The sequence below is a fragment of the Lepidochelys kempii genome, chromosome 6 (genome assembly GCF_965140285.1).
Source record: "Lepidochelys kempii isolate rLepKem1 chromosome 6, rLepKem1.hap1, whole genome shotgun sequence".
In the NCBI taxonomy this organism is placed as follows: Eukaryota; Metazoa; Chordata; order Testudines; family Cheloniidae; genus Lepidochelys; species Lepidochelys kempii.
In genome coordinates this window covers 61,924,775-61,937,119 of record NC_136385.1, presented here as the reverse complement: position 1 = coordinate 61,937,119, position 12,345 = coordinate 61,924,775, and the positions used below count along the sequence as shown (strand labels likewise).

General features: G+C 43.1%; 1 protein-coding gene across 1 annotated transcript in view; it reads left to right on the top strand.

The window, feature by feature from the left end:
• Positions 1-802: 802 nt before the first annotated feature.
• The window catches only part of MYBPC3 (myosin binding protein C3), a 128,591-nt gene continuing 117,048 nt past the window's right edge, over positions 803-12,345 (top strand). Inside the window, exons 1-3 of the mRNA XM_073350333.2 lie at positions 803-866; positions 10,770-11,036; positions 11,599-11,706. Coding sequence (XP_073206434.1) covers positions 803-866; positions 10,770-11,036; positions 11,599-11,706 — 439 coding nt within the window. The remainder of the gene's footprint in view (positions 867-10,769; positions 11,037-11,598; positions 11,707-12,345) is intronic.

Below are 12,345 nucleotides of genomic sequence, written 5' to 3'. Positions count from 1 at the left end.
GCCTATTAAGTTCCCCTTGCTGTCCACACCCCTAACCACTTCCCAGGACTCTCTCCTTGAAAGTCCAGATTATGCCCTTTTATAAGGGTTTACCATTGGAGCCTGCACCACCCCCCAGTGGCTGATTCATCTTTCTCCTGGCCTCTTACCAGAATTGTCTGTTCAGGAGAAGATACCAGGGCTTACTCTCTGCCTGGGCTTCCTCCTTGACCCTCGTGGTTTCACTACTTACTCATCCCAGAGAGCGACTACTGAATTTCACCCTCCAAACCTCTTCTGTGCTAAACTTCCTGCCTTTTGTACTATCCAGCTCCTTCTCTAGCTTGGTTTCATCTCTAATTATTCCTAGCTCACCCTCAGAGGGCAGCCTATTATATTAATTGGCCTCTCAGGACCTTTCATAGCCTGTGTGTGGTACACACTCCACCACACTCCCTTTCCTTCATAGGCTGACCTATCTAACAGGGCTCAATGATGACATGAAATCAACAGCATAGTGGGGGAGAGGCCTCATTGAGTGAGAACTTACAACTCCAGGGGTGAAGAAGGAATCTAAAAATAAACAAAAAATCCCACAAGTTTAAAATCTCCTGTGTGGGCTATGCCTCTTCTGTACTACACTTTGAAACATTCTGTACCTGACTTAAAAATTCAGTAGTTGTAGGGTATAGTTTTTCCCCTTAATACTTGTGCCAAATTATTCACAGAATATAGGTGACAACTTAAATTACACACAAATTTAATAATCTTTTTCATATATAATGTCTTTTTATGACTAGAGAGAGATACTTTCCTGGCAAGAATGGAGAACACCCATCAACATTTGAAGCAAACAGGAATTGGTCTTCTTGCAGAACAAACACAAGGTATGTCTACACAGCAATAAAACACCCATGGCTGGCCTTGGTCAGCTGACTCAGGCTCGTGGGGCTAAAATATTGTAGTGTAGATGTACGGACTCCGGCTGGAGCCTGGCTCAGGACCCTCCCCCTGCATGGAGTCCCAGAGCCCAGGCTCTAGCCTGAGACAGCAAATATACTGCAATTTTATAACCCTACAGCCCAAATCCCCTGCAAGGCCGAGTCAGCTGACATGGGCCAGCCATGGGTCTTTTATTGCAATGTAGACATACTCACTGACTCCTAAACTCATGACTTGGCAGAGGCAAAAAATGAAGGAAATGATTTATTAGTGCTTAAATAATATACTGTGACAAAGCTCTGTCCTTGCCTCCATGGGTCCCGCATTTCATTGCGGACTTCGTTAGCCTCAGAGGCTCACTGAGGCCCTCCACATAACCCTTCTCTCTCTAGAGACAAGGGTCACAGTCTACTGAGCCATTTTCATTATAAGCCAGCGAGGGAGGTGAGGAGAAGTTATCCTTCCTTGCACAGTCTCTGTAGTCTCCCAGGCTCAGTGATTAATCGGGGGCAAAGGTCGGGGGGGGAGCCCGGGCCCACCCTCTACTCCGGGCTCCAGCCCAGGGACCCTAATAGTATCAGCTATGGTAGCTGACCTTTTAGAAACATGACATGTACAATTCCCTGGGCTACTTCCCCCACAGCAGCCCTCACTTCCTCAAGCTCCACTTCACCCTTACCTCAGGGCCTCCTTCCTTGTGCCCGATATGGTGTGTACTACTCAGTCTCTCCAACAGCACAACTTCCTCCCACAGCTCCTGACATGCGCGCCCACCTGACTAACTGGGAGGCTTTTAACTAGTTTCAGCCAGCCCCTGATTGGCTTCAAGTGTCCCAATCAACCTAGCCTTCTCCCTGCCTTCTGAAAAGTTCTTAATTGGCCCCAGGTGTCTTAACTGACCTGGAGCAGCTGCCATTTCACTTATCCTGGTACCAGGGATTTGTTTAGCCTGGAGCTAATATATCTATCTCCCACTACTTTTCTGGCCTTGCCCCATCACAATACTTACAGAGAAATTTGTCCTGCTACCTCATTACATGCTTCATATTTTCCTCAGCATCCTAACTGAAAGTTATCCTGCCATTCTCTAAAGTACTCTCGAAACCAAAGTCTTCAGCCTGGCTCTGGAAGTCTGACCAGGGGCAGCTGCTCATCAGGAACTAATAGAGCTAAGACCCATCAATAACGGTATAGCATTGTGATGCCATACAGTCCCATCTTCAGCTACTGGAGGACTCCTGATGGGGATGGAGCCCCTGGAGTATACAGTAGAGCTGGTTGTCACTACAGGACCCTTGCTCCTGCAGCAAACAGACTGGAAGCAGGAAAGGGAGGAGTAACAGCACATCTTTTGTAGGGATATTTCACACCACAGGATCCTTGCTTCCTCTCTCTTTTGGAGTGGGATTTTGAACAAAATTGTACACACCTCCATGTGTGACATTTCATGCAATTTTTAACTGGCTAATTTGCATAATTAGAATTAATTTGGATATAGACATAAACATCAGTTTTGGCAACTGTGTGGATTTAGTGCTGATGAAGGATACTGGAGTAGCATTACATTTCCCTCACAGGGTAATCCCTGAGCAGTGGGAAAAGGCAATAGGTAGAAAGGACCTTCTTCTTGGCTCTTCTCAAAAGAGATGGGATGGGAAGGCTTGTAGGGAGTCAGAGATGACCAGGGAAGTATGAAGGGGTGGCAGTTGCTGAGAAGGTTGGTACATAATGGTGGTATTTAGTTTCTTTCCTTTTATCAGCCCCCTGCCTCTACCTTGTCCCCCACAACAGCTTGTCATCTCTGTCCTCTTCAGCAGCACCTGTCATACATCATCTTCAGTAGCTCCTGTTCCCCCCTTTCCCTCCTCCTGTAGTGCCTCCCTGCTCCTGCCTGTAAGGGTAATGAGGCTTTCTCCTTGCCTCTCTGCTGTTCCATGTGGCTGAGAGCTCACAGGCAGTAAAGAGGGGCTAGAAAGGGTGTCAGGCCACCTAGCTGCTTCTTCAGCAGGTGCCACAGCAGCTCCTGGTGGCAGCCAGTCTGAAGTGTAGCCCAAGCCCTCCTGTTTGCCCAGGGCCCAGTTGAATGTGTGATGAGGTCAGAGTTGCTGGAATGCCTAAGAGGCAGCTTGCATTTATGAATGTCACACAAATGCATGTCATTTGGCAGGTCTGCCCTGGTGAGGGATGGTATGAGAGAGGAATACAGTGGAGACGCATCTTACGCAGGGGTTAGGTTCTCAAGTCAGCACGTAAGGCGAAAAATCGCATATAGTCAAAATTACCCTTGAAAATCCCTTAAATCCCCCATAAAGTACAGTATACTGTACATGGTTTTGTGTATACAACCCTGTACAGTAAGGTATAAATATATAATGTGTACAGTATATAATAAAGAGCACATATGCAAAATAGAATTTTACAGTACTGTATTTTTAATTACCGGGGGGTAATTACAGAGGGGTCGTCAGGGTTTGATGTCGATCCAGGAGACGGAGGTGACGGAGAGCGAGTCGTAGACGAAGTGGTTGGCTCTGGTTCAGCTGGAAAAGTTGATTGCATAGGCTCATCTGATTCTGGTTGTTTTTCCTTGAAAAACATGGTCATCGGCAACTGTCTCTGTTGTCTCTTGATACCGTCTCAAATCATTTCTTGATACCGTCTCAAATCGTTCGTAATACTACATGTGATTTTGAGGCTTTGTTCCATAGAGGGATCATATTCAGAAATTAAATCATTCAAGTGTTTCGCTGCTTGGAACGCTTCAGCAAATTTATGAAGATTCCAACTTTGCTGGCTCTTCCTGTTCGTCGTCATCATCTTCGTCTTCTGTAGACGATTTTATCAGTTCCTCTAACTCTTCGTTAGTCAGTGTTTCTCTATGGCTCTCAACTAATTCTTCAATTTCTTCCTCAAGGATATCGACAAAGCCATCACCACCCACTTGCCTGGCCACCTGAACAATGCGTTTCACTTCTTTGTCAATGGTCTGGAAACCCTTAAAATCATTCACACATTCATTCCATAGGTTTCGCCGACATGCATTGACTGTTTCAGGCTTGGTTGCATCCATTGCCTGTTTAATATAAGTGATGCAACTGGCAATGTTGAAGGACTTCCAACACTCCATCACATTAAGATTGGGATCAGCATCCATAACGCTACGTATCCGTGAGAACGTAAACCTCTTGTAGGTGGCCTTGAAACAGCGAATCACGCCTTGGTTGAGAGGTTGGAGGATGGAGGTGGTATGGGGGTGGAGGAGAGAGAAAGACGACTTCAACGTTGTTATGCACAAACTGGAGTGCTGCAGGGTGGCCAGGAGCATTGTCTACGATCAGCAACACTTTAAAGTCAAGTCCTTTCTCTTTGAGGTACCGCTTGACCTCCGGAATGAAACGCTTGTGGAACCAATCCAGAAATAATGCTGCCATCTCCGAAGCCTTTTTATTTGATTGCCAGAACACAGGCAGGAGACTTTTGTTCTTGCCTTTTAGGACATGGGGATTTGCAGCCCTGTAGAGCAAGCCCGGCTTTATTAAATGCCCAGCTGCATTGCCACAAAACACAGTCACACGGTCTTTAGCTACTTTGAAGCCAGGGGCTTCTGATTTCAAAATGTAAGTGCGGTTGGGCATTTTTTTTTCCAAAAGAGCCCAGTCTTGTCAGCATTAAAAACTTGTTCCGGAAGATAGCCCTTTTCTTCTATGATTTTCTTTAATTGTTCGGGGTAGGCTTTTGCTGCCTCTTCATTGGCAGATGCAGCTTCACCAGTAGTCTGCACGTTTTTGAGGTTGAAGCAGTTCCTAAAACTGTTAAGCCAACCTTGGGTGGCTTTGAATTCCTTCTCATCAGAAGGCTGTCCCTCTTCGGCGGGAGGTTTGAACAGCGCATAGAGACTAAGAGCCTTTTCTCGCAACGTGTTGCCATCGATAGGCACACGTTGACTTCATGTCTTCCAGCCATAAGTTTAATGCCTTTTCAGTCTTCCCTAAAGTCTTATCACGCACCTGGCTCTTCACCTTAGCAGTTACTGGAGCACTTGATGCCACGGCTTGACGAATTTCTCTCTCGAATCTTGATGGCATGGATGCTAGATTCGTTGCTGCAATATTTACGCGCCATGCTGGAGACCAACGTACCGTCTCGCAATAAGTCCAACACAGCCAGTTTTTCCTCCAGCGTTGGAACAGATCGCTGTTTCTTTGGTGGAGCACCAGATGAAGTAGTTGGCTTGCATTTAGGGGCCATGTTGTACGAAAAATAAGTATATTTAAACACTAGAATCACACTCAGCGTGGCGAGATGCTCACACTAGGAGAGGCACGCAGGAACTGAGACCGACTGAGGGAACAGCAGATTCACGTCTCCCATCTCACGCTCACTCTGGGGCATATGCTCATTGAGTGGAATGGTGGGCGGAATCGCCCACACTATTTACTGGTATCTTATTTTTCTTTTTTTTTGCCAAGCGTGTATAGTTGAATTTGCGTAAATTAAATGCGCATATGATGTGACTCAGCTGTATTGGGAGCATGGAAGTGTCCGATAGGAGAGACTTCAGCGCTGAGAATCATAGAAATGTAGGGCTGGCAGGGACTTTGACAGGTCATCTAGTCCAGTCCCCTGGTTTTGATGTGTCAAGTGGTCAAGAGTAGGCAGAAGAAGGATTCTCAGCTCAAGGGTGGGTGAAGGGCTGGCATAAGAAGGTTGAGCTGATGGGGGCTAGGGATGTTTTGAGCTGGCAGGGAGATGGATTAGGCTAATAGGATTGTGTGCAGAAGAGAACAGAATCAATAAGGATACTGGGGTGTGTGCAGACAGTAGCGGGAAATATAAGGTAGAGTAGAACCTCAGAGTTACGAGCACCTTGGGAATGGAGGTTGTTCATAACTCTGAACAAAATATTATGATTGTTCTTTCAAAAGTTTCATAGAATCACAGAACTGGAAGGAGAAAAGGAGTACTTGTGGCACCTTAGAGACTAACCAATTTATTTGAGCATGAGCTTTCGTGAGCTACAGCTCACTTCGTAAACATCTGATGAAGTGAGCTGTAGCTCACGAAAGCTCATGCTCAAATAAATTGGTTAGTCTCTAAGGTGCCACAAGTACTCCTTTTCTTTTTGCGAATACAGACTAACACGGCTGTTCCTCTGAGAACTGGAAGGGACCTTGAGAGGTCATCTAGTCCAGTCCCTTGTACTCATGGCAGGAGTAAGTATTATCTATTATTAAGGGTCCATGTCTGTCACGGATTCTGTGACTTTCTGTGACCTCTGTAGCAGCCCGTGCTGAACACCTCATGCAGCCCCTGGGCCAGTCACATTGGCTGTTGCTGGGGCAGTTTTGGGCCCCCTTCTGCTACCCAACAGCAGGAGTTTGAGTGGTGGGGGGTGGCTCCGGGCTGGGGGTGGTGCTTACCTTGGGGGAACTCCCCTCCCTCAGCTCCTAGCTCCATGTGCTGTTTCTGCCCCTGCAGGCACTGCCCCCAGAGCTCCCATTGGCCATGGTTCCCAGCCAATGGGAGCTGCAGAACCAGGGTTTGGGGGCGGAGTGGAGGCAGCATGTGGAGCTAGAAGCTGGAGGTTGCTGGCTTCCCAGGAGCCGGATAGGGAACCTGAATCTTCTTTACATAGGAGCATCCAGCCCTATGTAGTAGTTTTGCAAAAGTAGTTTTGCAAACCCAGTTTCTCAGGTGAGCTTTTGGGTAAATCCAACTCCCATTTACTTCAGTGGGAATATTTCCATCAACTTTAAATGGGAGTGGATCAGGTCTTTAGGAGGAAGGTTCAGAGACTGAGAGTTGCTCATAAACCCTTACATGTGTATTTAGAGCTAATAAAGGGAACAGGAGACTGATGTGATGGAGAAGAAGTTATCAGTGTGAATATAGTTCTGGCTACCAATTCATTTTTACTGAGTTGTCTAGTGTAAATGTAAGAAACATAATCCTCTTGCAGGATCTGCAATAGATCAGAGAGCTCCTATCAGGAACGTATGTCCTGAATTATTGCTACTTTTAGGCTGAAACCTTCACAAGCCACAGTAATTAATATATTTATGAATTCTCCTGTGGCTAACGGGATGGTGATAATGATGGAACTTTTACAAAAATATGGTTTCAGAGTAACAGCCATGTTAGTCTCTATTCGCAAAAAGAAAAGGAATATTTATGGCACCTTATAGACTAACCAATTTATTTGAGCATAAGCTTTCATGAGCTACAGCTCACTTCATCGGATGCATGCCGTGGAAAGTGTAGATGATCTTTTTATACACACAAAGCATGAAAAAATGGGGGGTGGGGAGAGGTATTTTTTCATGCTTTGTGTGTATAAAAAGATCATCTACACTTTCCACGGCATGCAACGGATGAAGTGAGCTGTAGCTCACGAAAGCTTATGCTCAAATAAATTGGTTAGTCTCTAAGGTGCCACAAGTACTCCTTTTCTTTTTACAAAAATATGTCTGTCTCTTTATCTCCAGCGTTGCAGGGTCAGGAGCCAGCTGGTAGCAGCTTCCAGAGCTGGCTTGGCTCCCTATAGTGCTGCAGTCTAGCTGTCTTCAGAATAACTCTGTGCAATGACCCATGATACCCTACATCAGAGTGCCAACCTTTCATGTCTACTCCATAGAATAATGGATCAGAGGATATGCACCTGTGTATCTGAGTAGCAGGGATCATTTTCTGTGTCAGGACATAAACAGCATCTCATACTTTCATACCTGCCTTTACGAGCAACTGGAATGAAAGGTTGCAAGGGTATCTCCAGCTTCCACGGTGAGTGGAAGAATTTACAGTAGCCTACTATAAGTCCTTACTATAGTTTCCACTATCTGTCAAATCTATAAAATGTAAAAACAAAGGTGGTTTGTCTTATTTGGATCATTTTTAATATATCAAAAGAAGTGAAAAAATCTTTGCAAGTCAACTTTAATTCATGAAGGTTTGTAAATCAGCTTGAAACCCACTGACAAAGGTGCTATAGAAGTGCAAAGTATTATAACTAAACAAAGGGCATGGGTCAAATTATTTGCTGGTGTAACTCCACTGAAGTCAAAAGAGGTATGCCAGCAGAAAACGTGGCAGAACTATCTAGATGGTGCACAATGGACAGATAGTATTACTAGCAACAGATCATCTATAAGAAGTAGAGTGCATGGTGAAGCATGAATATGACCTAAACATTTTAGAGTATTTCACACTTCAGTTCATTCATATTTAAAAAGTGGACTCAAAAGTTTAAAGCTAGTTCCCAGATTTACTGAGGTGTATTTGGAAGCTAAGGTAGCTGCCCGCATTAAAAAAAACAAAAAAAAAGAAAAAAGAGAGACATGAAATTTGCAGAAGTGGAAATAACTAAATAGGCAATGGAATTTAGAATTGATTATGAACACATGATCAATGAATGGGGAAAGTCAACAAAAAGGCGCTACAATGATTTATTAAAATATTCAGAGTATGAAGAATCTTGATAGCGGTGTTCTTAAATAATTTGCACATTTTGTGGAGATTAACAAATGACAAGAGATTTGACTAGTCCCCTAATCTGAACATAAAGTAATAATTCTGAATCACAATAAAACTTCACATTCCCAAATAAGGAGACAGGATGCCAATGAGCTGAAGTCACCTCAGTGAGGCAAGTCAGGAGATGGTACATGCTCCAGACATGCCCACCATGTATGCTATTTTGAGTATGCATATCAACCAGAATGAATAATATGCCCTTACACTTGTTCATCTTAGTCACTTTATTGTTACTTGAATTCTCAGCACTGAGGAAAACACCAATTTAAATAAGGGGACATGTAAAGGAAACTTTTGATACAGCATGTAATTAATTAGCAGAAATAGTGTCAGAGTATTATGTAGGCAAATATTTTAGTAACTTTCAATAACAGATTAGACATTTGAATGCAGATAGGTGGGATAAAATGATAAGGCCCAACTTTAGGGTGGTTTTATCCTGCTGGAGAAGGCTTGAGCATTGGCCACTATCAAAGACAAGATAGCAAGACTAAATGAACAACTGGCTTATTCTGGTACAACAAGGGGTGGTATACTGAACTACATATACCTCTTGTCTTCTGGTATGGCAGTAGGAATAGATACTGAACTAAATGGTGTTGGTTTATTACAGTACAGAAATTCTTACATTCCTAAACTTTTTTTTTTTAAATGACTGATGTTTATTCTCTGGAGATTATTCTTTGGTTACCTGTAGAAACAGTAAATCAAATTTTAGGAGAGAAATTTAAGGCTGAAAAAAGTTGCTACTTAAATATTTGTTCTTCAAAATGTTAGCATGAAAACAAATTCTTAAATAAAATAAATAGTTCCATCTAGATGGATTTAAACCTTGAATTAATTTATTTCAATTTAAAAACAAACAAAAACACACTAACCAGAGTTCTAGGCTTGTGTAATTTTGAAAAAATAAAACTATACCTCACCAGGGGTGTGCCCTCTATAGGTTTGTCTACACAGCAAGTGGCAGCAAGTCTCAAAACCCGGGTCAACAGACTTGAGCTCACACTACAGCACAAAAATAGCTGTGTAGACATTGCAGCTCAGGCTGGTGCTCAGACTCAGAAGTCTTTCCCTAGGCTTCAGAGCCTACCGTGAGCTGCAAAATATTCACAGCTATTTTAGCACTGCAGCATGAGTCCTGTGAGCCCAAGACTGTCAATCTGAACTCTGAGACTCGTTGCTGCTCACTGTGTAGATGTGCCCAAACGAGATCAAAGAGAGGTCTCATTCAGCTCTCCTCACCGCACAGTCTTAAGGCATTATTTCACACCAAGGCAGTCAGTTAGAATAATCACTTATACTGACACAGTGAAAAATTCTCAGAAGTGGCTAAGAGCTTAGACACTTGTGAAAATTTTGCCCATAGTGCTTTTCACCCCCAAAAGGATGTTGGAGTGCACTAACCACTATATACACACACAGGAATCACTTCACTCAATGAAATTAAGCTACCCTGCAATGCAGTATCTCAGGGGCAGGCAACCGATGGCATGTACGCCAAAGGCGGCACGCGAGCTGATTTTCAGTGGCACTCACACTGCCTGGGTCCTGGCCACCGGTCCGGGGGTGGGGGGGTTGGGAGGGGGCTCTGCAATTTAATTTTAAATGAAGCTTCTTAAACATTTTAAAAACCTTATTTACTTTACATACAACAATAGTTTAGTTATATATTAAAGACTTATAGAAAGAGACCTTCTAAAAACATTAACATGTATTACTGGCACGCGAAACCTTAAATTCGAGTGAATAAATGAAGACTCAGCACACCACTTCTGAAAGGTTGCAGACCCCTGCAGTACCTTTTTACCACAAATTAAGGCAACAGTTAGGACAGGATGTGAACGTGAATCCTGTATCTAAAAGAAACTGCATGGGAAACTCCAGGAGACAGCTTTGTGTGTATGTACTGAACCATCATGACACATACCATCACACCCAAGGGGAAGAATTAGAAAATCACAACTGTACAAATATTGGTCTGAATAGAGGTACAGGAAGACAGGTAGTGCTTCTGACTTAAGCAGGGTCCTTAGTTTGGGAACAGTTTTCAATCCATTATGTATTATTTCATGACAATATGGATATTTGACACCTAAATTACAGATAGAGTCAATTAACTGAGATCTAAAGCGAAGTCTATGCAGAGTCCTGTTAAATTGGTCTGACCATTCCACAGTTGTGGAAATGGTTATATTCATATCTTGCACAGGCAGATGGGAGGTAGACTGTGCGGGAGGGAAGGCAGACAAAAGCTGTTGTACACACAAAGTCTGACTACAAGAAAATGTAAACAGGAGAACCCTCTCTCTTTTTAGCTTCTGCTTTCACCAAGAAGCCAAAGACAACAGAGGTAGTGGAAGGAGACACAGCTGTGTTTGAAGCAGAGACTGAAAAGACTGGCATCAAGGTGAAGTGGCAGCGAGCTGGAGCAGAAATGTTTGAAAGCGAGAAGTATATCATCAAGGCTGAGGGGAACAAACATTCACTGACTATCAATAACACTGGAAGAGAGGATGATGCGCCATATGCTGTAATTGCGGGGAGTTCCAAGGTCAAATTTGACCTCAAAGTCAAAGAGCCAGGTATGGTATCTCCTAAACCACTATATTCAGAATTGCCAACTCAAGCATTCAGAAATCATGAACTGGGCCCATAAGAATGAGATTTTAATAATAAATAATAAATGGGGGGTTTATATTTATTTGCCCTCTAGTGCCTGAATCTCACACAGAAGCAAATTGTTTTTAAAAGTTCATAAGTTTCATAAAAGTTCATCCTTTTTCATAACTGCTGTTTCTATATACATCACAGAAGCCAAAGGGTAGAAAAATTATTCTTAAAACATCTGAAATTTGATATGTCAAAATTATGGCATTTAAAAATTCAAACATCTCTTTTGAGAGAGAGAAGAGGGTTCTTAGCCATCACAGCTCAAAGCGTGGCAAAGGCAAGCTATTCTTATCTGGTTAGAAACTCCATAAGGCTGGTATCTTCCAAGGCAGTGCACCTTCCAAGCTCTACAAGACAGACAACTTTCTGTGCATTTCCTAAGGCTCACTGAAGAGATGCTCCTCTGCACAACTCTCTCAAGTATATCCAAGAAATACATAGCTTTCTGTAACCTTGCTTTCCATTCCTTTTCAGAAAAGTCTGAGGCAGTTCTTCATACTGAAGCTGTTTCTACCCCAATTGTCTCAGACTCACCTACACCAGCAGAGACACAACCAGGAGAATGCACCAGGAGTTCTGAAGGTTAAAAAATAATAATAATAAAAAAAAGATGCTAGGACTAACCTTAATTCAGTGGCTCTCAATCTTTCTGGACTATTGTAGCCCCTTGCAGGAGTCTGATTTCTCTTGCGTACCCCCAAGTGTCACCTAATTTAAAAACTACTTGCTTACAAAATTAGTTAGCGGTTGACACAAAAGTGTCACAGCAACTATTACTGAAAAATTGCTTACTTTCTAATTTTTACCATAATATAAATATTGTACTTACATTTAATTGTATGGTATATAGAACAGTATAAGCTAGTCATTGTCTGTATTGTAGACAATGGTAGAGATCATCCTTGAATCGAGGGATCGCCAATCAATCATGTCTGTATAGTTTGTACTGACTTTGCTACTGCTTTTTATGTAGCTTGTTGTAAAACTAGGCAATTATCTAGATGAGTTGATGTACCCCCCTGGAAGACCTCTGTGTACCCCTGGTTGAGAACCACTGCCCTACTTGACACATTGAAAGAAAGAATAGGGACAAGGAATCCCAACATTGATGGTGGGGGAAAACAGGACCAGGAGGAAGAAGACAAGTGACAAGCCCCAGCCAAGTGGGAATAAGGAGTTATGGAAGAAACAGGAAATATCTGAATGGAGAAGAATCTTGAG